The sequence below is a fragment of the Alternaria dauci genome, chromosome 2 (genome assembly GCF_042100115.1).
Source record: "Alternaria dauci strain A2016 chromosome 2, whole genome shotgun sequence".
NCBI lineage: Eukaryota > Fungi > Ascomycota > Dothideomycetes > Pleosporales > Pleosporaceae > Alternaria > Alternaria dauci.
Genome location: NC_091273.1, coordinates 4,258,050 through 4,285,897, shown reverse-complemented (window position 1 = coordinate 4,285,897; position 27,848 = coordinate 4,258,050). Strand labels below are relative to the sequence as shown.

General features: G+C 51.8%; 12 protein-coding genes across 12 annotated transcripts; 6 read left to right on the top strand and 6 right to left on the bottom strand.

The window, feature by feature from the left end:
* Nucleotides 1–921: 921 nt before the first annotated feature.
* ACET3X_003443 (uncharacterized protein) lies at nucleotides 922–3,314 on the bottom strand (the record flags this gene model as incomplete). The annotated part of the gene is made up of 2 exons (XM_069448719.1): nucleotides 922–3,128; nucleotides 3,176–3,314. The coding sequence occupies 2 exons, from the start codon at nucleotides 3,312–3,314 to the stop codon at nucleotides 922–924; spliced, it is 2,346 nt and encodes a 781-aa protein (XP_069309990.1).
* Nucleotides 3,315–5,542: 2,228 nt separating this feature from the next.
* ACET3X_003442 (uncharacterized protein) lies at nucleotides 5,543–6,413 on the bottom strand (the record flags this gene model as incomplete). The annotated part of the gene is made up of 3 exons (XM_069448718.1): nucleotides 5,543–6,134; nucleotides 6,190–6,339; nucleotides 6,397–6,413. The coding sequence occupies 3 exons, from the start codon at nucleotides 6,411–6,413 to the stop codon at nucleotides 5,543–5,545; spliced, it is 759 nt and encodes a 252-aa protein (XP_069309989.1).
* A 1,685-nt stretch (nucleotides 6,414–8,098) lies between these two features.
* On the top strand, nucleotides 8,099–9,154 carry ACET3X_003441 (uncharacterized protein; the record flags this gene model as incomplete). Its single annotated transcript, XM_069448717.1, has 1 exon — nucleotides 8,099–9,154. The coding sequence occupies one exon, from the start codon at nucleotides 8,099–8,101 to the stop codon at nucleotides 9,152–9,154; it is 1,056 nt and encodes a 351-aa protein (XP_069309988.1).
* Nucleotides 9,155–9,468: 314 nt separating this feature from the next.
* On the top strand, nucleotides 9,469–10,939 carry ACET3X_003440 (uncharacterized protein; the record flags this gene model as incomplete). The annotated part of the gene is made up of 2 exons (XM_069448716.1): nucleotides 9,469–10,494; nucleotides 10,553–10,939. 2 exons carry the CDS (start codon nucleotides 9,469–9,471, stop codon nucleotides 10,937–10,939), a joined length of 1,413 nt encoding a protein of 470 aa, XP_069309987.1.
* Nucleotides 10,940–12,717: 1,778 nt separating this feature from the next.
* Nucleotides 12,718–13,661, top strand: ACET3X_003439 (uncharacterized protein; the record flags this gene model as incomplete). The annotated part of the gene is made up of 2 exons (XM_069448714.1): nucleotides 12,718–13,376; nucleotides 13,433–13,661. The coding sequence occupies 2 exons, from the start codon at nucleotides 12,718–12,720 to the stop codon at nucleotides 13,659–13,661; spliced, it is 888 nt and encodes a 295-aa protein (XP_069309986.1).
* Nucleotides 13,662–14,244: 583 nt separating this feature from the next.
* On the top strand, nucleotides 14,245–15,161 carry ACET3X_003438 (uncharacterized protein; the record flags this gene model as incomplete). Its single annotated transcript, XM_069448713.1, has 2 exons — nucleotides 14,245–14,386; nucleotides 14,437–15,161. The coding sequence occupies 2 exons, from the start codon at nucleotides 14,245–14,247 to the stop codon at nucleotides 15,159–15,161; spliced, it is 867 nt and encodes a 288-aa protein (XP_069309985.1).
* Nucleotides 15,162–15,574: 413 nt separating this feature from the next.
* On the top strand, nucleotides 15,575–17,086 carry ACET3X_003437 (uncharacterized protein; the record flags this gene model as incomplete). Its single annotated transcript, XM_069448712.1, has 3 exons — nucleotides 15,575–15,640; nucleotides 15,693–15,893; nucleotides 15,941–17,086. The coding sequence occupies 3 exons, from the start codon at nucleotides 15,575–15,577 to the stop codon at nucleotides 17,084–17,086; spliced, it is 1,413 nt and encodes a 470-aa protein (XP_069309984.1).
* Nucleotides 17,087–17,857: 771 nt separating this feature from the next.
* On the bottom strand, nucleotides 17,858–18,705 carry ACET3X_003436 (uncharacterized protein; the record flags this gene model as incomplete). The annotated part of the gene is made up of 3 exons (XM_069448711.1): nucleotides 17,858–18,436; nucleotides 18,487–18,631; nucleotides 18,677–18,705. The coding sequence occupies 3 exons, from the start codon at nucleotides 18,703–18,705 to the stop codon at nucleotides 17,858–17,860; spliced, it is 753 nt and encodes a 250-aa protein (XP_069309983.1).
* An 85-nt stretch (nucleotides 18,706–18,790) lies between these two features.
* On the bottom strand, nucleotides 18,791–20,282 carry ACET3X_003435 (uncharacterized protein; the record flags this gene model as incomplete). Its single annotated transcript, XM_069448710.1, has 5 exons — nucleotides 18,791–18,804; nucleotides 19,006–19,095; nucleotides 19,151–19,593; nucleotides 19,646–19,780; nucleotides 19,831–20,282. The coding sequence occupies 5 exons, from the start codon at nucleotides 20,280–20,282 to the stop codon at nucleotides 18,791–18,793; spliced, it is 1,134 nt and encodes a 377-aa protein (XP_069309982.1).
* Nucleotides 20,283–22,655: 2,373 nt separating this feature from the next.
* Nucleotides 22,656–23,478, top strand: ACET3X_003434 (uncharacterized protein; the record flags this gene model as incomplete). The annotated part of the gene is made up of 3 exons (XM_069448709.1): nucleotides 22,656–22,706; nucleotides 22,767–22,847; nucleotides 22,894–23,478. The coding sequence occupies 3 exons, from the start codon at nucleotides 22,656–22,658 to the stop codon at nucleotides 23,476–23,478; spliced, it is 717 nt and encodes a 238-aa protein (XP_069309981.1).
* Nucleotides 23,479–23,535: 57 nt separating this feature from the next.
* Nucleotides 23,536–25,201, bottom strand: ACET3X_003433 (uncharacterized protein; the record flags this gene model as incomplete). The annotated part of the gene is made up of 2 exons (XM_069448708.1): nucleotides 23,536–25,027; nucleotides 25,095–25,201. 2 exons carry the CDS (start codon nucleotides 25,199–25,201, stop codon nucleotides 23,536–23,538), a joined length of 1,599 nt encoding a protein of 532 aa, XP_069309980.1.
* Nucleotides 25,202–25,810: 609 nt separating this feature from the next.
* Nucleotides 25,811–27,495, bottom strand: ACET3X_003432 (uncharacterized protein; the record flags this gene model as incomplete). Its single annotated transcript, XM_069448707.1, has 4 exons — nucleotides 25,811–26,451; nucleotides 26,503–27,073; nucleotides 27,125–27,243; nucleotides 27,297–27,495. The coding sequence occupies 4 exons, from the start codon at nucleotides 27,493–27,495 to the stop codon at nucleotides 25,811–25,813; spliced, it is 1,530 nt and encodes a 509-aa protein (XP_069309979.1).
* Nucleotides 27,496–27,848: the final 353 nt, after the last annotated feature.

The window sequence follows — 27,848 nt, the reverse complement described above, 5'->3', positions numbered from 1 at the left end:
TAACGTCACCGTGACCGCTCTTGCCAGCAACAAGTCGGCTGCCACATCTCAGTCAACGCCCAAAGCTCTATGTATCTTTTCCATTCGCCACTCAACTTGAAAAGCATCGCTAACACCAAAACTAAGCTTCACGATTCACCATGTCTCTCCCCAACAACACGGACAATCCAGTCGCTCGCCTTGAAGCAGAACTCGCGCAGGAGAAAGCCGCGCACGCGCGCACAGCGAAGGCGCTCCAGTCTATCACCTGCCTTCACGAGACCCAAGCCATGACTATCAGCTCCCAGATTGGCATCATCAAGGCGCAAATTCAGAGGCACCCTGAGGATATCGATATCATCCAGAAAGAGGCCAGAGAGGCAGAGGACGATCGTCAGCGTAAGAAAAATGAGGCGATTTCGAAAACAGCCAAACAGTAGGGTGCAAAATGTGAACACAGTGGGGTTTCTGGACGGCTGAGCGGGTCATCTAGGAAAGCAGACGGGACGAGGTGATTGAGGAATCGAAGCGTCACGGAAGAAAGACACCAGCACGAAGACAGAAAAAGGAAATCACGATAGAGTTGCACTGAGACGTGCTGAAAGTTCAAGCGTCGGCATCGATCAGAGTGCGCACACGGCTATACCACTAGCCGATCATGGTCAGCAGATGACGTCACCACTTCATTGAGCTTGGGCCTGTGATCCGAGCGCTCTGAATTTATTTCGAACTCCGGTACATGTCTAGTTCCGTGTAGTATTGAAACAAGGAATTAAGAAGATAATGGCAGTCAGGAGGCAAGGTCATTTTCAACAATGTAATTACGATTAACAAGCTGTGCTAAACGTGTCACTACTCCGCATGCAACAACGCTCTCATCTCCGGGTATCATCCCCTATAAACACATCAAAACCACTTCAACGATCACCTAATACTGTCTATCTATAGAGGAGGAGCGTTGGGGTCCATCATGCACTGGTCAACACGCATAAGCTGCTTGCCGGTGGCCTTTGCAATCTGGATGAACTCCCTCAGGTAGCTGACAGTGCTGGGGTAGAGGTAGTGGAGAACCACGAGGTTACCACCCTTGTCAACGTCACGCTGGAAAGCGACCTTCTGCTGCTCAGGGGTGTCGGTCTCAGCCCACAACCAGTCCTCTACGTCGACGCTCCAGTTGACAATGCTGGCGGTGTTGCCGACAGCCTTTGTGAGACGCGAACGCATACGGGCACCCTCGTTACCAAAGGGAGGACGGAAGTAGGTGGAAGTGTAGCCGTTGAACTGAGACTTCATGGCCTTGACGTCCTCGTTGTACTCCCAGTCAATGGCTGCGTAGTCGGGAAGACCTTCCATCTTGGGGTGAGTGAAGGAGTGGAGAGCGAGCTGGTGGCCGGCGGCCATCATCTCCTTGTAGACGTTGGTCAAGTTGGTCGAGGCATCGAGAAGAGGAGCACCGACGGTGAAGAAGGTGACCTTGACGTTTTCCTCGCGGATGATCTTGAGAACCTCCTGGGCAAGGTCGGGCTGACCGTCGTCGATGGCGAAGGCAAAGGAGTTGGGGCGCTTGCAGGCAAATACAAGGTTACCAGTCTCATCCTTCGCGGGGATTTTGGTGCCGGCGGGGACTGAGGAGACAATCTCAATGACAGAAAGAGTGACAGACTCGGTGGTGTGGAAACCCTTGAGCGCGAAACCGACGACGCGAGTGAGATCGATCTTGAAGTGGTTGATCGGAATGTAGATGTGTCCGTTGCTGGCGTAGCGGCTGGCCTCGGCGGAATCCCAGGTCTCAGGGTAGGGAGCAATCTCAGTCTTGCATTGGCTGTTGTGTTGCTGGAAAGCGACAGTGAAAGCAGTGGTACCAGTGTAGGCGATGTGGAGGTAAGATCCCTTGTACTTGGTGAAGTCGGCACATCCACCAGACACCTGGGTGTAGAAGGAGTAGTCTGCATCAGGAGAGGTGATGGTGAGCTTGCCGCCGGCGTAGTTGAGAGTCATGCCCTCGTCACCACCGTGCCAGTTACCCATAGCGTTGGTGTTGGCGTTGGCGAACTTGTCAATAACAAGACCGGAGGCCGATGGGTTGCTGGGCGCAGGTACGGTGGCAGAAGCGCCGGGGCTAGTGGAAGTAGGAGGAACGACGTATTCTCCAGAGTTGCCACAGTAAAAGGCCATGGGGCCGAAGGAAGTGGTACCAGTGAAACCGGAGAAGAGGATAGTGGTAAGCTTCGCGTTGTTAAGGCCAGCGAACTTGCTGAAGGGAATGGTGTACAGCTTCTCGGTGCCATCGAAAGACCAGCCAAGGTCAGCGGAAGATGCGTAGGTAGACTTGGCGGCAGTAGGATCGCAATTGTCCGAGGAGTCGAGCTGAACGGCTAGAGAAGCGCCCGCAGGAGCCTTGATGCGAAGGGAGATACCGGTGTACTTGTTCTTCGTCGCGTCGACGCAAGGGAACTGGCTGTAAAAGTACGAGTTGTCGCCGGGGACAAACTCTACACGGTTTGAAGCAGGCTTTCCAACAGTGATGGACTTCATGGTAGCATCATCGGAGGTAGGAGAGCCCATGGCGTTGTAGAACAAGAAAGTCAAACGTGATTGGGAAATCCAGTCGTCAATCAACAAAGGAGAGCAAGTTCCGGGAGCAGCGGAAGCTGTGGGAGTCGCGACGGTTGAAATGGTGCTGCGGACCGAGGAGGTAGTGGATACCCTGGTGGCAGAGGCAGAGGCAGAGGACACCCGGGTGGCGGAGGTCGAGGTACTGCCACCTGAGCTGCTACCACAGCCAAAGGCAATGTTGCTCAGCTGCCATGTGTCGGTGGAGGAGAATCCAGCCCACACAAAACCAGTAATGGCATTGGCGTTGGCACCAGAGAACTGGGAGAAAGGAATGGTGATGGTCTGGGTCTTGCCAGTTATTCCGGCGATTGAAACGTACTTGGAAGTGTACGCGGGAGCCGAGCAGCTTTCCTTGGTCTGGATCTCGAGAGTCGCAGAGCCACCGGCAGTTCCATTGATCTGGAAGGTGATCGAGTTGTATCCGTTGGAGCTGGCCGCCTGGCAAGGGAAAGTCTCGTAGAAGTAGGATCCCGCCTTGGGCTTGATGGAAAGCACACCGCCGCTGGCGGAGATGGAGGACATGGTTCCATCATCTGCGTTGATCAGCCATATACTTGTAAGTGGCACACACAAGCCCTACCGCTGGTCCACGAGCCCAAGCTGTTCAAGCTGGAAGCCCGCTTGGAAAAGTCATCAATCTTGAGCGGTGCGCTGCAAGCTGCGTTGACAGTCTGGCTGGCGAGTCCGGCCACGAGGCCTATTAGAGTAGTAACACGCATGTTAACGTAGTAAAGCGAGTGTGGTGCAAAAGCGAATGTACAGAAGTCTACGACTTCCAAAACTGATGAGTCTCGACACCCACGGGTTGACGATTGGGCGATGAGTGATAAGTCGATAACTCGTGGGGATCTTCCGTGTGCAGAGGTCCTCCCTAGATATATCCTCCGCTCCGACGCGGCGGCGCCAGACATGACACGGGCGATTTTAGTTTAGCGGCCTCGGCGTGCACGCCTTCGCACGACAGCCCTGTCGCCTGGGAAGCCCCACGGTCTATTTCGGTCTGCCAGACTCTGGGCAATGGCAAATCACCGTAGCGCTTGAACTGTATAAGGAATAGGCCTGCTTACTGTTCGGCTCAAAGAGCGGCTAGGGCAAGGCGACCCCTGAGCGCGATGCATCGTTTTCTGGGCGTTTGCGGAGCACAGCATCCGCATGGTACGTTTCCCACAAGCTACTCAAGCTAAGTTGCATCAGTGGATATACTTTCGAGTTTATTACCGTCCGCCAACGTGCAACTTTCGTTTCTGCGATCAGTGATCTCTGACTTGATGACTGCCGTTATGATGTCGATAGATGATGGGGCATGTCGGCATGATTTCGTGATGTTCCAACCCACTGGACCTACTCGGAGCTCGGCTGAGACGCCCAAGTGCACTGTAATTCCAGTCAACGCCTTTGGTTCAGCTTGCAGATAGGCATCCTCAAGATACGAGCGTCAATACTTGGCCTCGCGAAGAGTGCGAAGGCGTACTTGGCCATTGGCTATGCCGAGCGTGCCGTGCAAACTTCAACAGCGGGGTCTGATGAGGAGAGTTTGCTGGTGGCTGCAGGAACCGAGAGTTGGCGAGCGCCCCAGAGGAAAAAGGAACAGGTCCCAACGCACGCCAGCTTTGCCACTGCCGTGGCCCGGAGTAGAAATGCGGGCTTGGGCCCCCCGGCGCATTCTATAGCAAAGAAGAAGAAACAAACTCTGCTGTAGATGAAGAAATACCTGCGCAGTTCTAGACCATGACGCAGCTGACGCATCTAACGCCGTCAATGCTGCCGTTCGTTGTAAAATATGGTTCGTTTTTTTGGGTGCCCGTTGGCGTTGAATGCAGCAGTTGGAATCGCATGACTTGAGAGCACATGGCCTGAGGCTGCTGCATATACGGTACGAAGTGGGACGGCGCACAGTTTTTTCCTGTTGTGATGGTGGTAGGATGGGATTCATGCGGCTCACTGCGAGTCGGATCCATTCATGCGCGGGCTTGGTGGGGCTTGACGGCCTACCTAGGTAGGCCAACCTTGGAAGCCGAGCCATCGTCATCGAGCCATCGTCATCGAGCAAATTCACGTTGTCGCAACACTGCATGCGCATTACATGTCAACATAAAAAGTCTGTTACAGGCCGCTGCCGATGGATTCCAGTGCTGATGCTGATGACCCCGTGGCGTTGTAGGATGCAATCTCCCCCTCGGTTCCCCTGCCAAGATGGCGCGCCTTCAGGCCGCCACGGATTGTTTCGTGTTTACCAGACACACCTCGAAGTAGTTAGCATTCCGTGACGACGAGCGAGATATCGGGATCGCGCTACGGGGCGTCTTGGCTCTACCTGACTAGTGCTTGCTTTTCTGGCGGAGAGTCTATTGCGCGCTTCTGAGATCGGTGCATCCTGCGAGCCCAAACCATCCCGAATCTTCGTCTCGATGTCTCTTCCACGGTACACCAGGTCACTGCTTTACTAGCAACACAGACTTGTGTATCGATGACGATGGCTTGTTCGGAAGCTATTCTCCCTCCTCAACTTACTGATCTGAATTTTCGAAGGCTCAATGGCCATCAGCGTCGCCAGTGCAGCTCATCGGAGAACTGCCACTGTTCATTCGGCCATTGTTTCTACACCTTACGCGCCTCAATAGTCTTACATGCTTCACTCAAATTTTCGAACGGTTGGCCGAGCAGGAAAAGAATTGATGATCTTTGATCTCCAGAGCTAGGCTAAGTCGGTAGCGGACCGAGCTAACAGTACACTGTATACAGCATCACGGCATATAGCTGCCCCGCACCGACAACGGTAAAGGGCGCTAAAGCGTGTAACCGCCTGGTCTAGAGATCTCATGCATGACACAAAGCTGTACACGACTTCATCAGTGTCTTACGATACTCAAGCCATAAGGTTCAAAGCTGGTTCAAGTCGAATTGTGCATCTACGTTCTATATCTTAAATGCCAGTGCAGAGCCACTACTACGACGTCTCCTTCACGCCATCAACATAAACATCCACCAGCTCGTTGTAAAAGCACAGGTGTCCGGCAATGGGGGCACTCTCAGAGGTCGGGTATCGATAGTACCATACCAGATCTATGTACAGCTTTTCACCAACGTTGACGTTGTAGTACTCCGCGCGTCCCTTGTACGGACAGAATGTTGCCGTATTGCTAGGTGTGAGGTACTCCCAATTTACGCTCGTAGGCGGCAGATAATGCCTCGTCCTTGACGTAGTCTCCAAAAGGAACAAAGGATTCGAACTTTCCGCAAGCGTCACACCATCGACGACTACTTTGACAGTACGAGAAGAAGGCAGGATGTCGATGCGCTTGTAGGGATCTTTGAGATGGCCATATATCTGCATGTCTTCTTCAAACCATTTGTCCATGGCTCCGAAGTCAACTTTCACAAGGTCCTTCAGTTTGCCGGTGTTGAAAATCAGAACCCGGTTGCTGTTGCGATTGCCGACTGTCAGAACCCCAAGGTCTGCGCCTTCGTTTGTTCCGGGGACGACAGAGCCACGCAATAGCTGAGCGTGGGGAGTGAAGCTTGATATCGGTACGTAGAATCTGGAACATGGTCAGGATCGTGAGGCAGTCCTTTGGGGAGTCTGTCAGCAAGTACTGTGGCAAGCGCAGTTCCAGCTCCCACACATGATGCGCATTGAGTGTATCGAACGCATATTTTCCGTTGAAGAGGCCTCGCACGCGACGTGCTGTGTGTTCTATCCTGCAGGGTCCGTCCCGAACAAGCTTCTGTGCTAGTCTCACGAGACTGCTTTCGTCAGTTGATGGTTTCTATATGAAATGGAGGGGCAGGTGAAGACGCAACTCGCTGGTACTCGCCATTTCCAATGCTTTTGGTTTGTTATGAATTCGGGACCAAGTTGAGACGATTCTATCTAGGAAAGTGGTAGGAAATGTATGATGATCACATGCGGAGGTCCGATGTGATGATGTAGACAACTGTACTGAAAGCGGGGCCCCGCGGATGGGCAGGAATAGCCGGATGCTTACCAACCTCACCAAAGACATCACTTTCCTCGTGTAATCGCACTTTTGGGGTCAGCCACGTGTATACAGCAGTATTCACTGTCTTTCAGACTTAAGAGTCCCAGTCGTATATACTGAGCTAAGCCCAGAGACTTCGCGCCCTTGTTCCACACAATGTTCTTTTTCAGTCTTGATGCTCTTGACACCATTATTCATGTGGACGCGTATACAGTTGTCGCGATGCATACCCCAGTACATTCGAAGCCACTAGATCACTCCCAGCAATTATCTCGAGCCATCTCGTGATGTCGACGCTACAGAACAGAGGCGGTAATACTCAACATACATACACTGCAGTGACTGTGCTTACATTGATTTAGAAAATTATGCGAAAATCATTCCACCCCATATTCTGACTCCAACCCTGAACCATGACCGTACCTCCCTGTCCATGACAAATATTCCCTTTCTGCACTTGCCACCACTGAATCTCAAAATGCTTCTGGCCCACCCCCCACCCCCAAAGACAACTTTCTCGCGTAATGGGCGCAAATCCATCGATTTCGAATGTCGGCTGGAGAGCAAATCCAGGCTTCTTCTTATCGGGGTTGGGCACCAAGTACGTGTATGAAGCGCGGAGAGGCGGCATCAGAGGAGGATTGTTGGGGTCGATGACGGGTTTGGGAAGCAGAGGCGGGTTTGGAGCATTGGCGCGGACATGTTTTGCACACCATGCGGCTGCGGCTGTGTTGTGGTCTACTAGAGTTGGGTGGGGTTTGTCAGAGCAAGGCTGCATCACGGATACGTCTAGGGCATTGGGTGGTGATGCGGTGGGTGCAGAGACGGCCAGACCCAGAAGAAGTGAGTTTGCGAGAAGTTGGTACTTCATATTGGTGTCTCGGCGCTGTGTCTTCGGCTGCCTATACGACGGTCGGGTCGTTTCTTGTCAGTCAAGTCAGGAGCGGTAGTATGAAAGCGTGGTCTTTGACGTGCGCGGATCAGTGCAGCAGTGCAGGAGTCGTTATATACTCTACGTATGTCACACTCCGACTGTACTATTGTTATCGCAGAGTGAGCCATGACTTCTGCCGATATACGTTCCTCTTCATACTTTAATAAAAGTACGCAGCGTTGTTTGGGTAGCACGGATGCCAGCTTCGATGGCTGAGTCTCCAGGGATCATCCGTTGCGAAGGTTGTTGGCAGAGTGTACCGTGATTGCGATTCAATGGAATAGTCCACACTCTGTAGTGAAACGTCGCTGGCGAGTATGCACCGTTGCGTCCATTGAGTGAATTCAGAATTTCGTCCTAAGACTTTCTCCTCCATACCACTATAATCTCTCGTAGAAATCGCGACATCCGGACTCTCGATCCACACCTCAACCGCACCGCAAACGTTAGCATGAGAAAAATCAAGAAGTTTATGCGCTCGTTGCGCGCTCGACTGATAAAGTCAATGTGTGGAACAAACGATGGATCCACGGAGTCGGCCAAGTCCAGTATAGGGAGCGAACCAAGATCCACATTGGAGACCCAAGCAATGGTCTGTAGCGAATCACAAGCAAGATCGATTTCCAACTTGGTACTCGATGAGTCTGTCTGCTCTACGAATGCGACACTGGACAGGACGCTGAGCAATTTTATTCCTATTAAAGACCATGTCAATGGGGACACGGTTCATCTCGATGCACAAGAAGCCCTCGAAGTCGATGTTGCCATGCTGCGTTTCGTCGAGAGGTTACCACTTGATGAGCTGCAATTCGTTGGTCGAGGGTCTGCGCTCTCCATTTTCCCAAAAGCAAACGACGCAAAGACTAGTGGCTCAAGCTTGTCTTCCGCATGCTGCTCGGCGAGGGGAGTCGAACACGGCCATGCAAACTGCCAACTTGAATACAATGGAAGAGTGACGCGCGAACAACTTGATCGCACGTCTTTAGAACTCACCGAAGCACCGCATACCAATTCAACGACGCTGGGTCTCTCTAGCATGGAGAATGACATGGACAACTCTTTGGCAATGCGCTCGCCGCGACAATCAAAGCAGGAGTATACACATCAGGAACATAACAATGACACGAATCCGTTCGGTGGGTTTGCTGATTCGACGGACCGTGATAAAGTCGCACATTGGCTCGTTCATCAAGAAGGCATGGGTATAAGAGCGGAGGCCGGTATTCCCGATCCGCAGTATCGCAACGTTGTTGTTGTTCCATCTAGGCCGCAAGCGCACATGGATCGCGCGCCTTCCTTTACAAAACGATCGTTCGACTCGTGCGACGTCTTTCTAGAGTCGATTGGTCTTCGAGTCGCCAAGGATGACCATGGAACGATGAGCGACGAAGATTTCGACAACCTGCCAGACTGGTCTGATGTCGAGGACGATCCAGAGTACAATGTGATTATCAAAGGGCCAGAGTATCAGGCGTCAGAGTATAGCGAAGTCGAAGAGCAGTCGTACACACGCAACCCCAGTAGTGTGGAAGGCGTACAGGATTTCATCTTCCCTGTAGTGTACCTGCCGTCTGGATTCCCGGGTGTCGCACACAGCAGCCAAGTCACGGCGAGGACAAGGGCAGAGCAGGAAGAAGGGTCATGATCCGAGGAGTGGTGGGAGACCAAGACGCACTAAGGGCCGGCGGCCATTCCGGATTGGCGACTAGCGGATTCGCGTGTCTGGTCAGGAGCCGGCTGGACTCGCGCAAGACGAACGATTCAGGGCCCATGCGCGCCATCAGCCATCGCTCGCTGTCGACACGTCTGCCCACCACGAAGGGGCTTCTTTAATGTGCCGGTGACGTCGCCCACCTGCCCACCGCAATTCGCCCTCCCTCGTCGTTGCCTTGCACTGACAGCGACGCTACCGACCCCCACGGCGACGGCAGCACCCCCCACGGCCGCATCGACGGCAACATGTTGAAACCGCTGGTTGGCCGTTTGGCACGGCGGCCATGGAGATTCGTCTTCCCGGGCCTCCTCATCTTCTTCTTCATATACTCGCTCTCGCACCGGAGAGCATCGCATCCGCAGGCGCCAGTGCACAAGGCGAAGACAAAGTCGTTTTTCCCGCCCCTCGAGACCAAGGCCGCCAATTCCATCGAGCTCGACTACTGCCAGAATTTCCCCACAAAGCTGCTCGAAGAGGTGCAGGTCGTCCTCAAGGTGGCGTCGGACGGGGCCCACGAGACCAAAGCACACCTCAGCACCGTGTCGAGCTGCATCACCAACCTGATCATCGTCGGCGACCGCGAAGAGCGATTGGGCGACCGCCGCGTCATCGACATCCTCGCCGAACTGCCCAAGAGCTACGAAAAGGACAACGTCGACTTCCAAATCTATGTCGAGCACAAAAAGGCACATGAGGGCGGCGAGACGGTCAAGGAGCAGCAGCGGTCCTTCAAGCTCGACCGCTTCAAGTACCTGCCCATGGTGGACAAGGCGTACATGGCAAACCCCTCGGCCAAGTGGTTCGTCTTCATCGAGTCGGACGTCTACTTCTTCTGGGACACGCTGTTTCGTCTGCTCAGCCAGCTCGACGCCTCGGAGCCACACTACCTGGGCGAACCGCACAAGGGATCCGAAGGCCGCCACTTCGCCTACGGCGGCGCAGGCTTTGTTCTCTCCCAGGGTCTCCTCAAGCGACTGATTCCAGCCAAGAGTCCAGGCTCAACCGAAATCCCGCGCGAGAACCGACTGGGCGTCCGGTACGAGCAGTGGGTCAAGGAGGAGCAGCGCGGCGACGCTGTCCTTGCCTACGCCATCCAAAACGCCACGGGACACAAGCTCGAGGCCATGTACCCGACCTTTGCAAGCGACAAGCTCAAGGACGTCACGACCACACGTGACAAGTGGTGCGTCCCGATGCTCTCGCTGCATCAGCTCAAGCCCCAGCAGATGGAAGACTTGTGGAGGTGGGAGAGGACCCGGCAATACAATACCGTAAGTACCCCGCGGGCTCCGACTTTTGGCATGCGACTCGGCTAACATTACTACGTAGAAACCATTCACCTACTCCTCGTTCCTCTCCTACACGCACAGCTTCCTGTCACAAGGTCCATCCAGGGAGTGGTGGGACAACCTCTCGCAAGCGCCCGTCCCCAACGACCGCCCCGCACATCGCAACGCCGGCTCGTGCGGTTCAGAATGTGCGAATGATGGCAACTGCCTGCAGTGGTCTTACTCGCAGACTGTATGTCGGCATGCCGACTACATAAAGCTTGGAGACGCTGTTGATAGAGAGAATGGCGGCCAAGGCGAGTTTGTCAGTGGCTGGGATACCGGGAAGCTACGCAACATGGGCTTTGGTGTGGAGAGCGAGAATGGCCAGAGACAGTTCTACGAGGGTTGTATCGAAGCCACATGGCTGACGCCACAGCCAGTGTAAACATGTAATCGATCGACAGTGTATAAAGGCGGGCTTGCATTCAAAGCCAGTGGCACATAGGGAGGCGTTGCGGTTGCGTTTGCTTGTCACCACGTTTCATGCATGGCGTTCTGGATTGGCACATCATTTTGGATACGTGGAGTGTCGAGAGCAGCATCCTGTTGAGGTACCGCCATATTGACAGGAGGATGGAAATCAGGCTGATGGACCTCCTGGGCGACCACAATATGAATAGAGTTTGAACATGGACGCAAGGCATAAATGCACCAGACGCAATGACACGGCGGGGGTTGGAACTGTACTGTACACAATAATAGCACGCACCTTGTCACCGAACCTGGCGTCGCTTGCATGTACGATCGAGAATCGTCGCGTCAGGAAGTTGATGACCAATCTGACCAAACCGTACAAAAGCTCAGACGGTGACCGGACAGTCCAGTTCCCGCAATACCGCAGGCGAGGAAATACACCCAGGTACGTCTTCCGCTTGGACCAGCTGATCGCCGTTGAACGGCCGTTTGCACGTCTCACACACCCCAACAAGATGCGATACACCCCACGTCCAGATCATGCCCGCTGTCGTGAACTGCTCTCAGGATGCATGTCACCCGGCCATGGAAAAAAATAGGGTCGGCCATGACCTAGCTATATTAGGTAATTTTAATCTTAAAAAAGGTCTGTGCATATGCTAGTATAGCCTAGTATAGATTATATAATAGGCTAAGTATATTTCTAACGTGTTCTAAAAATGTTCTTAATATTTTTTTAAGTTCTTTTTTTCTAAATATCTCTATCTAAAATAAAGATTTCTTATATTTTAAGATAGATAGTACTAGTATTATCTTTTATATCTTTATTCTTATAAAATATAATAGATATATATAAGAATAAAGATAAATATATCTAAACATGTTCTATACAGTTTTAGAATATGTTAGGCGCTAGTCCTAGTAAATTTAGCATGGCCGACCCTATTTTTTCCATGGCCGGGTGACATGCTGCCTCAACTGCTCTGGAACCATTGTCAGTTACGTCGCCGTTGATCAATGCTGGTTCAGATCATTCCGACTCGGTCGCATTCCCGGCATTGAGAAATCTTGGCTGCAATGGTGTGTTTGACGGCGGCATTCGGTCGCTTTCTTTGAAAATATCGGGTTGAGTTGGTCCGCCCATGAAATTGCGCTGCGAGCAATGGAGACTGTAAGCGACGGTTCGGGATGAATAGCGACACAGAAAAAAAAGTTGGATTCGAAGAACAACGACTACAGAAGATCGACACTGTCGTTTGTCGGCGAAATACTTTGCTTACTGCCTCTATTCACTCGGTAGACGTGAGGGTAGCGGGATGCCGGACCGTTTGGTACTCGATCAGCAGCCGTGCACTCTAACTTACCCCACATCTTAGTCGAGGAGCCTCAGGACAGAGAGTCCTAGCTATATTTCAGCTATATTGATGCGGCCTTAGGCTGACGTCGTCGGGCCTACTGTAGAATATTCTATCATTCTTCCCCATCCCCAACCATTGGCTGCCTGGTACATTTTCTGCGGTATGCCAAATGAAGGGCGCGAACATCCCTTATTTCGGGGCGTCTAACATGCCGAACGCGTTGGCACCGCAGTGTCCATGTAATACGCGAACGGGCTGAGATGGGGTTGCGGTAGATACATGTTCACTCATATTTTTTGGAGCCGTATAAAGAGCAGTCTCCACCTCCCTTCTGGTATCTCATCCCTTTCAAGCGCATCCACAGTCTCGACGACATTCTTTCACCTTTACAATGTTCACTCAGTCACTCTTTACCCTGGCCTCCGTTGCCTCCAGCGCACTGGCTGCGCCTCACCTTCACCCCCACGCCCACGCCAAAGCCAACGCCGCTCGCGCTGAGACAAAGTGCCCCATCGTCTTCGATGGCCGTGTCCCTCTCAACACGACGCCCACATTCTTCGACTCGGCCGACACCAACACCATCTTCAACGCCGACTTCGTCAAGGGTAACAACCTGACGTGGTCGCAAATCCTGAAGTTCCCCAACGAGTCGTCGCGCTTCGACGGCGACAAGTTCAAGGCTGTAGAAGTCACCATCTCCGATGACTCCATCTTCCAGAAGCAGCAGGGCTTCCGCCGCGCAGGCCTCCAGTTCCTCAACGATGCCCCTGACGGCGAGGGCGCCAAGGGCGTCAAGACCCTGCACTTCAGCGTCAAGCAGGACCCTGCCAGGCCCTTGAACCTCACCCACGAGTACCTCAACGTCTGGCACGAGGCTGCCGACTTTAGCAACAACCAGATCCAGTTCCAGACCGGATCTCTCATCGGCAAGAGCGACGCCGACAAGAACCAGTTCAAGATTCTTGACCGTGATGGCAAGTTCCTCTGGAACGTCCCGATTCACAAGACCAAGTGGCAAAACTTTGCCCTGAAGCTTGACTTCAATGCCAAGTACGTTTCTTCACTTACCCCAGATCCGATCGATGTAGTACTAACAAGTCCTCTAGCCAAACGACCATCTTCTACTCTGCCGGCCAAGCCCCACTCAAGCAGGTGACTGGCCCCCTTGCTGTCAACCTTCAGGGCGGCGGCCAGTACCAGATGGGCATTCTCAAGAAGCCCACTGGTACTTCTGATGTTGCCAATGCTGGTTTCCAGTCGCCCAACCTCGACGAGGGTCAGATCTATGGTGGTTTGTTCCTTGAGGACTCTAGCGATGGCTGTGTTTCGCTCTAAGTGCATCGTCAGATGCAAATGGGTGGACGAAGTTGGACGGCGATTGTATATGGTAGGGAGTGAAGCTTGTACATATTCGTGTGGTCTTAATTTGCGTGGTCTGTAGCCCGATTGAATCGCATGTAATTTACTTCTTATGAATTGTGGAGTTTTGCCCCGTCGTGCCGTCCTTCGTTCTGCATCGACTTTGTATGTCTCCCATGAAGCTTTCGATCGATTGTCCCGGCGTTGGGGCTGCGCATGCTGTTGTCGCAATGTCGGAGATGCCCGGGATCGTATGTTGTGGCACCGCGGACCACATTGCCTTGCAACGCTCAGCTGGCCTGACCCCACCGAAGCCACGAATGACGGATCGGGTAGTACGACGATGTTGAAAAACTTGAGGTTGAGAAGAAGTGCCGTCAAAGGTCCAGGATATTGCCTGCCTATTTGAGACTAGCGTGCACCCTGGCGGAATGATGGCATCACTCATGTCGACTTGCGAGTCTAGCCCACCGGGATGACTCCACCGCGACCAGCCTACAAAATGTAGTCACCTCCCACCAACAGTGTGACAGCCATTCACACGCAATCATACGTCACAATGTCAAACACAGCCAACAACAAGGAGATTGCGCCGTCAATCGACGTGAAAAACCTCAGCTATGCCTTCCCTGATGGCTCAAGTGGGCTGAAGGATGTTTTCCTGGATCTACCGCCTGGGAGCAGGACACTTCTAATCGGAGGTATGCAACAACAGAAATATACCCCCAAAGGGCTCAGCTGACAATCGCAGCCAATGGCGCGGGTAAAACCACGCTTCTCCGCCTCCTCTCTGGCAAGCGCATGGCCCCCTCCGGCACCGTCCACATCGCGGGCATCGACCCCTTCAAGATGGGTCTTGAGGGCGTGACCTACCTTGGTCTTGAATGGGTGCTCAACCCCATTGTCCGTACCGATATCGACGTGCCCACGCTTCTGTCCTCCATTGGTGGCGATCACTACACCGAGCGCCGCGACGAGCTCGTACGCATACTCGATATCGACCTCAGCTGGCGCATGCACGCCGTATCCGATGGCGAGAGGAGGCGTGTACAACTCGCCATGGGTCTGCTGCGACCGTGGACCATCTTGCTGTTGGATGAGATCACCGTCGATCTCGATCTGCTGTCGCGTAGCAACTTCCTCAACTTCCTGAAGAAGGAGACACAGGAGCGTCCATGCACCATCGTGTACGCGACGCACATCTTGGACAACCTCGCGACATGGCCCACACATCTCGTGCATATGAGCTTGGGCAAGGTCAAGAAGTGGGGTAGCACCGAGGAGATGGACGTTAAGGTCGAGCAGGGCGAGCGCATGTACACCGGAAACAGCCAGCTGGGCGAGCTGGTCTTGAAGTGGCTGCAGGAAGACTTGACAGAGAGAGGCCCAAGAAACGGAAAGGGTGAGGGAGCGACATACCAGAGTCTAGAGGGCAAAGGTGGCTATGGAGCTGAGAAGAGGGTGGAGGACAAGTGAGGATAGAAGCGGAAAAGAATACATTCTCGGCGCGCTTCAACAATGCGCGTCGATTGAGTTTCAACAGGCGTTCGGGCGGCACTCAACGATGATACCCCATCAAGTTCAACAGGACTCCATTCAAACCAACATTTCGAAGATATCGTAACAATTCACAAACCTGAGTTTCTGGCAACATTACACATTTTCTTGCTTTCACTTTCTGAACCCCTTTGTCGCGCCGTGCTTCGATCTTTCTGGATGGGATATTTCCATAGGATCGGCTTCCTGGATGATCGTGCTAATACCGAAGAGGAAAAGCGCATCCCCGCTCTACGCTAACCAGCATTTTCGGCCATTCAGTCACTCGAGATCATTTCAACCATTCTGTCCAATGCATGTTACGGTTCGCAAGAGCATTTAGTAGATACAAAATGGCTCAGACGCCGCGCAAACCCCTAATCACCATAGTGGGTGCGACAGGTACCGGCAAATCAGATGTACAGCTCACGTTGCTCATCTAGACTATGTCTTGCTGACCACAGTAGGTAGTTGGCTGTGGAGATTGCGCGAAAGTACAATGGCGAAATTATAAACGGAGATGCTATGCAGCTGTATCGGGGGTTGCCTATCATCACCAACAAGATAACGCAGGATGAGACGAAAGGCGTGCCTCACCATCTCCTCGGCTGCATTGGCCTTGAAGAAGAAACTTGGACTGTAGGGAAATTCGTAGGCGAGGCTTTGAGAACAGTATGACTAGAGAAGTTTTGTTTCTGGAGGAGCACTGACGTACCTAGATTGACGAGATCCGAAGTCGAGGCAAGCTACCGGTCTTGGTCGGTGGCACCCATTACTACACGCAGTCGCTCTTATTCCAAGATGCGCTAGCAGATGAGCCAGAGCTGAACTTGAATGAAAACAGCCAGCCTCTTCCGATACTGGAAGAGCCTACCGAAGTCCTTCATGCGAAGCTGAGAGAGATTGATCCCATCATGGCTGACAGATGGCACCCCAACGAGCGGCGCAAGATTCAGCGGTCACTTGAGATATACCTGAGAACAGGCAAACCAGCTTCGCAACTGTACAAGGAACAGAAGCTTCAGCGCGATGCTCTTGCTGCTCAAGCGGATGGCGTGGCATCTGACAGTCTTCGCTTCGAGACCTTGGTATTCTGGGTGCATGCCAACAAGGACGTGCTGCATCGACGTCTTGATGGCCGTGTTGACAAGATGATCGCTCGAGGCCTTTTGTCTGAGGTTGAGGAGCTGAGCAGTTTCCGTGAACGCCACGAATCCAGCACCGGTAACAGCATTGATCAGACCCGTGGCATCTGGGTATCTATAGGATACAAAGAGTTCTTGGAATACCAAAGCGCTCTTTCCGATGATACAAAGACGACTCCTGAGTTAGAGAAGCTAAAGGGCCTAGCCATCGAGAAGACACAGGCTGCCACCCGCCAATACGCCAACCGGCAGATCAAATGGATTCGGATCAAACTTCTAAATGCATTGTTTGGCGCAGGCCAGAAGGACAACACTTTCCTGGTTGACGGATCTGATATATCACAATGGGAGGATCAGGTCGTCAAACCTGCCACAGCCATCACCGAACAGTTTCTCTCTGGCCAGCCACTACCACCGCCCTCGTCATTATCACCGGCTGCAGCGGAAATGCTAACGCCGAAACGCGAGTACGATCTGGGACAGCGGCCAGATCTCTGGCAAAAGAAGATCTGCGAAACGTGCGGTACGACATCCATCACCGAGAATGACTGGAATTTGCATCGCCAGAGTCGCGCCCATCGACGAGCAGTAGGTGCAAGGAAGAAGCAAGAGAATGCACACAAGATGCGAAAAGATCATGCAGAAGATCCAAAAGCAGAGCTTGTTGGCGTTCTCGAACATTATCTGGAAACATTTCCTGCGGAAGAAGAGCTCAAATGAGGGTTGAGCTCATATGACAGCTTTGTGCTACCACTGTGGCGCGCGATTTTCTCCTGGTTTCTGCATCCACACCCATACGTGCCTGGAGGATAGACGTTACAGTCGGTACACAAGCCGTATCACTCCTACGCGTCAACCAATCGCAAAAATCCCAGTCTTAGCCAGCCAGAACGATTATCGGTCACTCTCACACAGCCTATTCCAACAGCAGCCGTTTTGACACCCGTAGTCACGCACGGCGCAGATTTGCGAGTTGACGTCCACGAGAGGGTGCGGCTGCTCGAGAGTCTGGATGGTAATGGCAGCACCGAGAGAGATGCCGTGATAGGCGTTAAATTTCAATCTGTATGTTGCATTCCGGGTGGCAGCTTTTGAAAACTGGTTCAACGAAAATTCATGCAAATCAAGATGACATGCAGTGGTGTGTGCAGTTATCAATCAGCTCTTTCGGGGTAACAGACATGATACCTATAAGATATCATGTTTTACATCTTTCAACACATTGCGAGAGGATGTGGACATTACAGTTACATGTCAGCTTAGATGAGATCAGCTTTCATGATCCATTTTGATAGATAATAGGGTCGAGGTTTCTTCAATTTTCTTGAAAAGAATTCCTGGAGAACTAACTCTTTATGCGTATCATTGAAGTCTTGTAAGGACAACGCTTTCCACATATTTTCCTATATCATCTACTCTACAATGTCTCTAGTTCGCAAGCGTCACCTGGTACTCGCCCGAGCCACAGAGCTCGAATATTTCCCTTGACTCTCACTCCCTTGGGGGAAGATAGTTATCGCTGCCACAGAAGGGACAATAAAAGAAGGTATTGATGGTGTACATGAAGTCAATCTCGACAATCTCTTTCAAACAGGTTTCGCACTCGGCGCGAGGTCTTGTTCCCAATATCTTGCAACGCTTGGAGTAAAGTATAACATCTGTGGCAAAGGCCGGATGAGCAATGAGTAATTGTTCGAATTTTTCGGTCTCGAGAAGGTCCTTGTACTGATTGAAGACAAGAGTGGTGATGAGACGTCCCATGAGTCCATCAGCTTGGACCTCGGTACTGTAGTGAGCCTCGATCGCAGCAGTGATCATGTCTTGGTTCCTAAAAGCCTTGGTGAGAACATCTTTGACGTCGTCTGCAGCAGGTCCGTAGAAATTTGAGACATCGTACTTATCGGCGACCGTGTAAATTCCGATCGGGATAAGAACACGCTTGATCTTGTCGCTACCTGCTAGCCCAGCAATCTCGTCTTTGTCGTAAGTGCCGCTGTAGATGAACTTGAGTAGGCATTCGAAGTGTTCCGGATTATCCTCGTGTAGCTCCATAGTGCCCTCGGATGCTTCCTGAAGATCATTAGTGGTTTGTCTCGAGTCACCACGAGGTCTTTACTTACCCTGAAACCACCAGTGAAGGCGTTGAAGAAGTATCCAGACTCGAGACATAGTATAGTCTTGTGCGCATAATACTCCCGCCTCTGACCTTTGTATACTTGCTTGATCGTGACGTCGGAGAGAGCGGGGTTGTTGAAGAGCCCATAGCTAAGTCAGTATTAGGCGCTCGAAAAGCTGGCAAGGTTTACTTACTTGTCAGATCGTCGCTTTGACTCAGACATGTTTGGACTAGAAGGAGCCGCAGTCAAGGGTTGCAGAAGTTAGGGAAGAAGTTGAACGCAAGAGAAGGAATCTGAACTAGGTGATTCACAACACTTGCACTAAATCGGTCAGCGGAGATGATTGTGGCGCGGGCAAAATAGAACACCGCATTCGATACGTGAGTGTATAATGAAAAGTGCAGTAAGAGTCACAAATTGTTCAGAGAGAGACTGATAGCTGAGAATCTCGAAGGTATGCACAAATTGGTACAAAGTATCTGATGAACTAAATTACTAGAATCTTACTTGGCAATTACTTACGTGGAAGTATACCAGGCACTGCGTCACCTGGACATCTACAGAACTTTTCAAGTCTCTTGCCACTTCTGCGCACGGCCTTCTCAACGTGCACTGTGAAAGTACGTTCACAAGTCGTCAATGAGCGGGCTGAGGCCTTGGGCAGTACCAATCTTGTCTTCGTAGAAGAACCTTCGCCTTTCGACATTGTCACGGTCTGCCATCCAGGTCGCGAATGCAGGAGCATCCGTACCAGGCTGCTGGAGGATTGGCTCGGCGCCTTGAGCCACTGCGATATCCTCGCGAACACTCCAGGTACCACCGGTTTGGTGTTCGTCGCTGAGCATGAAACTATGCAGCAGCTTTGCGCCTTCGGGATGCGGTGCGTTCTTCAGGATGGCGCCAGTCTGAGCCCAAGAGGTAAAGTTTGCATCGCTGGGTAGTGCATATCTGATCGGTGGCCGATCTGTAAATCTGGCGCCTCCAGTAAAAGTTGCTGCGCTGCTGGTGTTGGCAGCACGAACGAGTGCTCCGGGGGTCGCTGTGCCGCGTACCCAGCGAGGATTGTTGGCAAGCAAAGCATCGAACCATTTCTGGCCGAGCTGTTCCAAGCTAAAGCCATTATTAGTGTACTCCTATACCATTTATGAGAAGATGAACTCACATGAGCTCGAACTGGTACAGCACTGCATCATCGTCGTTTGGGTAGGTCAGAACAATCTTGTCTTTGAACTCGGGCTTGGTAAAGTCTTGGTACGATGTCGGCATTGTGCTTGTCTTATTCATGTTGGCGGAGATTCTATTGCTGTTTAGCTCATGGAACAGACAGCAGTGTGGAAAGTATCATACCCCCAGTTGAGAATGAACAATCCACTGTAGGCTGCGTCTGCATCCTTGAACACAGGGTATACCTTGTCGAAGTTCAATGGCGCATAGTTCATCAAAACACCTGCTTTCTTCCAGCGTGGATAGTCGTGCAGCGTTTGGAGGATAATGCTATCCACGTAAACATTGTCGGCTGCCAGCTGATCATCGAGATTGCCGTCGTGGTACTTGGATACATCGACAGTGACATTGAGCGTCATGTTGGGGAACCGGGCTTCGAAGGCGGTCTTCAAGCTATTCTGTTGGGTCTTCTCGTCACCGCCATGCCAAAGAGTAACGACGCCACCTTCGGCAAGAGCTGCTTGGTAGATCTCATCGATGCTGCGTGTCTCCTGCTCGAAAGTCGTAGCATTCGGGACATAGGCTGCTAAAGAGGCTGAGGCAAAGAGTGCCAGGCTAGAGAATGTAGAGCGCATGATGGTTTGTGTCGATCGATTGCTGGAGTGGTGGCGCAGTCATAATGGAGGCACAGCACACCTGCATTTTATATTGGGGAAAAACTCTACTCACAGACCCAATCCCTGATGATGCTATCACTACAGATTAATTGCGATCCTTGCGTCTTGTTCTGCTTGAGTAATCGCGGAATTGTTCAGCTGTGTTCCACCTTCGGCCCTTTAGAACTTGTTCGCGGCCCGAAATGAGGCTGAAGCTTGGTAAAGCGTTACGCGGACGCCTTGTAGTGTGAAAGACGTTGTGACGGCAGTCACTCAGGGATCAAGCTTTTGAGAACATGGTGAGGAGCTGCTGGCACATGGAGTAGCTTGCCGACACAAGTGCTGCCAGCTGTATAGCTCTGGTCGGCACCCATCCATGGATATGAACAGTTTTCCCAACGCGGGCCGTGCGGTATGGTGGACCTTGGTATGAAGAAGCCTGGAAATCTGCACGGGCCCTTCGGCATCAACAATCAAGCTTCTTCGGATAGCGCCAAGCATCGTCAGCCGGCTGTACGTCATGCTGGCGCGTGCGGTGAGCTTCACCTAGTAATCGAGCATCATGTATGAGGATACAGCACTTGGAATTAGACGCGTTTCTGCATCTGCTTGATGAAGTTTGGTATGACATTGGAGCGACATCAGATCAGGGTATGTGATAAGGAATGCATGACCTCGGAAGTAAGATTGCAGGATGGTCACGTGAACGCCTAGACTCTTTCGGTATCGTTTCCCATCCCTATCGCAGGCTGGTCCGGCAGTCGGCACTGCTATCTATGCAACAACCTGCACTGCCTCGAAGTGCGCCGGAACAATATCAAACAACTTACGAATCATAGCGTGATTCAAGCATGGAAGGAAAACCGATGAGTCCAAGCGATGGAGCATGAACGCGCCAGTCCCTCACAGGAGCCGCCAGCCAAAAAGCAACGGACCCTAGCTTGCCAGCGATGTCGTTTCCGGAAACAGAAGTGCGAAGACAACCGACCATGCCAGAACTGTATCAAAGGAGACGAAAATTGTCTACCCACCCAGCCTGCGCCGCGTCCGCATGTTGAAAGCGATTATGTGCGCATTCTAGAACGACGCGTTGCTGAGCTTGAGTCTCTAGACCCACAGCACAGTCTCGACCACCTCGAGAGGCCTTCTAACAGGCCTGATCAAGAGAATAACCCCGACACATCGCCGGCGAGCAGTGGGATGCGGAATGGCGGTGTTCATGGCGCAGCTACCAGTCCATCAATTCAGCGAAGCGTGCCGCCGCGACGACCATCCATGCTTTCCGGTTCATCGCCAGGTTATGCTGTAGCTACTGCTCTCGATGATGAGCCGGACCTGAATCATCTTGTCTTCGGACTGATTGCATCGCCATCAGCGCAATTCCCAACGCACGATGCTGCAACCACTCCAACCAACCCAGGACCGGCATTGGCCGTTGTCAATAGCGCACACACGCTGTTGGCTACCATGTCTCTAGAACTAGAGGAAGCATTACTTGACGCGTATCGCGAACGTGCTCAAGCTCAGTATCCCTTTTTCCATTGGGACACGTTCCTCACATGGCATTCGGAATGGAAGCACTGCCTCCCCTGCGACCTCCAAGAACGAGCATGGCAAGGCTTTTTCGTCAACTTAGTGTACGCAACATCTTTGGTACTTCTGAGGCAGCCGTATGTGGCGACTCTCAATGCGCGAGAATTCTACAATAGCGGGATTTCGCTGCTACCGGCTGTGCTACGTCAACCTGATAGAATCCTCCAGGTGCAAGCTTATCTCCTGTTATCCATTCATGCACTACATCAGAGCTCCACGGAACGTATCATCTCGCTTGCGTCTACGGCTATGCGACAATGTGTTCAGCAACAACTACATCTTGGTGAGATGGAGCCACCATCAGCAAATGTTCAAACAAGGCTTATGATCCAAGTCCGTCGGCGGTGCTTTTGGTGCGCATACTTGCTTGATCGATTGGTCATGTCCTCATTCGATCTACCCCCGTCGATACCAGACTACATGATAACTGTAAGGCCATTTGCTAACATCGAGGACCGAGACTTGTGGGAAGCCGCTGCGATCACACCGCCGAGTCATGACTTGGCTGATTCTCAGCACTATACGTGCAACTCTTCAGCGCTTCATATACTCCAATGCAGGCGCATACAATCCGAAATAAGCGCTGTGACACTTCGATGGGATTACGAAACTCAATTTGAGAACACTTCGGATTGGCGAATAAGAATCCTCACGGAGTTGAATAACTTCAAGTCCCGTGTAAAGAACTTCTCGGACCCACAATCGAAAGGCTACACGTCGCAACGCTGGCAAGCTATGATATATCACTATACGTTGCTTATGCTATATCGGCCAACAAAAGCTAATGTGGTCGGGTCTGCTGGCGACTGGGTAAGCCATGACTGCACGAAAGCATATGAGACACACTAACTCGTGTTCTCGCCTCTGCAGTCAGTTCAAGCAAGCAGTCAAGCTTGTTTGATGTTTCGTAAAACGCAGATTGATCGTCAGATCGCGCAACCATGGCTTGCAGTGAGTATGATTCAACATTCAGTAATGCTCCCACTGATATCGATAGCTTCTTGTTCAGTTCCAGTCCGGCATCACACTATTGTACTGCTTCTGGGCTACTCCACCAGAACAAAGAACTGAGAACTACTTCTCCCTTGACGTCCCTGACGCGCTACGTGCCTGCTCCAATATTCTCGCGATAATGGCAGATCGGTGGGCTAAGGCGGAATGTCTGCGAGACGTCTTTGAACTGCTGGCGCGCGAGATACCGCTAGTCGACCGACCAAACAAGCCACCGACTCGATTATCAGAGAAAACGGTTACGACGATTGAAGCGCAACTTCCGCAGGTTCGTGCACTGGTAGTGCATCGTCCCGTGTTGCGCATGATCGACGAGATGATACACGAAGACTTTCCTCGCTCAACGCAAATTTCTCAGCCTCCATCAGTTGCTGGCATGCTTGGTCCAATCCAGCAAGAACCTGGGAATCATTTTAACACTCAGCTGCAGCAGATCAACGCAAATTTCCAGATGCCATTCGCCATGCAGCAGCCGTTTGAGTATGGAATCGCGGAACCCGGGCTTCAAGATCTGGATATCGAGGGACTGCTCTCATTCCCCGGTGTGTTTGATTTCGATGGTTGGACATAAAACACTATTGGAGCAAGAGATGTTATGAAGCATAATTGGTTTTGAACATTACAGCTATCAGTGTCTCTGGAAGTTGGCGGCCTTCCCTTTCTCTACGATTGACTCTCCTGCGACCGTCTCAAAGAACGCATCCGCCAGGTACCCACCGCAATAGCTCAACTTCTCAAAGCCATCCGTCATAGGCTTTGAGCTAAGAGCTGGACCTTGAATCGACTTCAAGTAGCCAGCAATACCTTGCTCCTGCCACGTCTTCGCGAATTGTTCTGTCACCATATTCAGGCCTTGCAGACTCCAGATCGGCTGGACCTGCCACACTATTCCTAGTTTGGCAAGGTCAAGGTGCAGGTTCTTGACTTGTTCCTCACTAAACCCGGCTTTTGCAAAGTCGTAGTCACCGGTGTAACCAAAGGCGAAGAGTCTGTTCGGGCACACCTTCCGAACTTCGGTGTGAAACTCGACGATGTCTTCCCAGTTAGGTGAATCCATACGCGCCCATGTTACATCTCCAAGTGGTGCGGCCGCGATGGCACGCTCGACGATGCCTTTGACGCAGCTTTTCAGCATGTATTGACCCATGGCTGATCTCGATAGCTCCCAGTCAAAGAACACTTCCTGTTGAACGGTCTTGGTTGCGATATTGCGACGCTCGGACAGGGAAGTGAACATCTGTTTCGACAGCTCTGCCTTGTATGCAGCGAACTCTGCTTCCGTTGCAACGGTCTCGACAGCTTCGTCGAACGTCTTAATTCCCGCTCTGGCCTTCCACTCGTCTCGCGCAACTTTCAAATCTTTACCTTCGATCTGTGCAGCCTGGAGGCACTTCTGCAGTGGCTCAACCTTCTTTGTTGCGCCCTGCACATACTCATGGTCACGCTCATCCACGACACTGGTGATGAACTCTGCATGGTCCGTATCGCAGCGGCACAACAGTAGCGTCTCCGCGCCCATAACATCAAATTGCATCCGCACAGCTGTCAGGCGATCCAGGTATTCCTGAGTGGGTACGATAGTCCGCCCTTGGCCAACTGTGAACTTCTTCATGCCGATGGCCAAGTCGTCGATGTGGATCATGGCTACGCCAGCGTCCACAAACTCGCGTGCCATCTTCATGGTGCTAGTCAGGCTACCGAAGCCCATATCGCCATCTGCAACGATAGGCGCCATGTAATCCCAATTCTCTAATCCTTCCCGCTCCTCCACCGGATGTCGCAATCGGTACTGTCGTTGTCGCTGGTCATGCCAAAGTTGGCTCTTGAAGATCTTTGATACAACCTTCGGCACGGTGTCCCAAGGGTAGTCGGCGTGGTCCATTCCTGGGAGTGCGACTTCGGAGAATCCACATAGAGCACCAGACACGTAGACGGTTTGCTGATGCTTGGCCATCTGCGAAACTGCAACAGGATCGGTGGTACCAAATGTCAACTCGCATGTGCCAGCGTCGTTGTGGGCGTGTAATTGATTCCAGAGCTTAACGGCCTGAGTTGAAGAAGCGCCTGAGGGTGCAGGGATAGATGTTCGAAGCGCGGTTATAGTGCTCGCAGAGTATGGTCTATACATGAAATCAGCTTTAGTCTGTTACGATACACGACTAATGGTAATTTGCAAAGTCTACATACCGCTTCAAGTGCGATTGTCTCGCAGAGCTCCATTGCTTCTCGATTGCAGCCACATCCGCTTCGAAGGATTTTTGTTCATCTTCAACCGATATCTGGAGTTTCGGCATGGTGTCGGATGTGTTGCGATAGTATGTGATTATGTCTACGAAGTTCTGCAGCTCTGAAGATGATTTATGTACACCGAAGGGGTACTGAAGACCATTTATCCATCAGATATCGCCTTGCCTTCATGGTAGCTCTCCTAGTACACAATGCACGAAAAGGGTAGTTTCCCTCGTCACCCAATATGCAGGGTATACAAGTTCCCCACTACACTAAAGTGCATGAGCGGCGTGCTTTTGCAGCGTCGCACTTTGGAGTCCGACAAAGTCCGTTATCAAGACACAAGCCGAAAGCCACGAGGTGCTCCACTTTTGACGAGCGGGGCCGCACGCCTGATCGGTTGGCGACTTCCGAATAATGCGAATCCAGTTTCATCGGTTGGAAATGACCATTTTAGAAGCAGAGTATTGAGGATTGTTGCCGCAGCAAATTGTCGTATGCGTTGCGGGCGGCACCGATCTTGATCACGCTTTGGGGCTCTGCGGATTACAGCTAGAGTCTTACACAAATCGATGGCACCAGTATCTTGAGAATTTTGCAAACATGGCGCACTTGATCATGTTGTTGATCTAACAGAATCTCTATATATCCCGCTGCCTCATATTCGTTCGCACCTACCATACATATCGGAAATGCACATTCTGCTTATCAGTCAGGTCGCGGAAGTCGGTATCTGCATGCACCCTCCCTCCCTTGTCGGCATCGATGCGATCACGCCTCCGATTCTCGTACCAACAGTATGCCGCATACATGGCGATGGTGATCATCGAAAGCACGTAGCTTCCCAGAACGGCACCCATGCCAAGTGGGTACAGTGGGGCTTGGTCAGCTTTGAAGAACTGCGGGGCGATAATGTTGCTAACACAGTAGGCGATGAAGACCAGTGCGTTAACTGTGACCTTCTTAGTGTGACCAGCGGTGTTTGCCGTGTTGATACCTAGCGCAACAATGTAGGGACCAAGGTAGAAGTACGAGCAGTATAATGCTGCAAGACGTCCGTTGTAGTTGTCGAGAGGCAGAACGTAGAGGAAGACTGCAGATATCATGCCGACAATGATACCAAACATGACCCAAGCAGTTCGCAGCTGCCTCGCAGGGAAGTATTTTGCGGTCAGAAAAACACCGCCATTGCATACGTATGAAGCCACGGTCTGCAAGATACCGGTAGGCATTGTGAGGAGAGTTGAGCGCTGCGAAGTGTAACCGAGACCCTTGATGATAAGAGGTGTGAAGTTCGTTAGGCCTCCGTTCGGAACTTGGGGATGTTAGTTCATATTCCTAGTGCTGGTTTCTCGAGTCTACTTACTGCTAATCCAGATGTGAAAGAAGAACATCAGCCAGGTCTTCGGGTCGAGGAAGGCTTCGATCATCTGTTCTTTCTTGAACGTCTTGTTTTCCACTCCAGTCTGATCTTGCCGGATTTTGTCAATGACAATGGCCTTTTGCCTTTCCGTAACAAACTTTGCTTTGACCGGGTTGTCAGGCAGGAAGATCCCAATCGCACAAGCCCATACAATGGTCATTGCACCCGTGATCCAAAACATGGCGCGCCATTGGTGCTCTCCTGTGAGGAAACCAATTCCATAACCAATCGGGCCAGTGAAGCATACGGAGAGTCCAGTATACATCAGACCTGTCCGAAGTGGTTGTTCACGCCGGGGATACCACATGCCGATGATGAGGAAATTGCCCGGCACGATCGGCGCTTCAAGGGCTCCGAGCAGCACGCGTAGTGCAATGAGAGTTGGGAAATTGTTTGCGAAGCCAGTCGCGATAAGGATACAACCCCAAAGGAGTTGGGCTATGAACATGAGCTTGGCGATCGGGAAGCGTTGAAGGAGACTGCCGCTGGGAAGACACCATACGAGATAGCCAAACTATTTCATAATATTAGCATTGTGAATGCGATACAGGCTAGACTTTCTTACATAGAAGGCACTGCCGACCCAACTATATCGGTCTCCAGTCAACCCGGTATCAGCCCGGAAGCCGTACAGGGCAGCGGTAGCTGTCGTCACTTTGTCCATAGCACCCAGCGTGATATTGACTGCAACATCCGTTAGTAAAAGTTTCCTATGATTTTCTGTCTCAAGCACTCACACCATAATAATGGCACGAGGCGCAAATCTAGCTTCCATCGTAAACGTGTTGCTTCCTTTCTTGTATACGCATTCTCGCCCTCGAGGTGATGGGCGTAGGCAGCAGCGACGTCAAGATTCGCTGAAGCAACTTCGCCGATTTTGACAGAGTGCGTATCTTCAATGTCAGCAGACGACATAACCTTGCTATCGTCGGCCATGATGTCTGTAAATGAAGTAGAGATGAGAATTCAAAAAGAGTTTCCTATTAGGTGTTTCGAACACGTTCATTCGACTTGCGATTTATACGAGAGCTGAACCAAGATGGAGGACCATATCGCGAATGCGTATCTCGGTATCTCGTTGGGTGTCACTATCTCCAGCTAGACAGCGGTCGAACGGGATATGGGCCGTCAGAGGCCAGCTCGATAAGACCATCACTGCATCCTTGACTCGAGGGCGTTTTTGTTCTCCGCATATTGGCGACGGCAATGATCAGCCGGTTCGCATGCCCATGTACGTTGCTTGGCGTCGAGGGAACAAAGAGGTGATGCTTCGGACTCTCAAGTCCGCC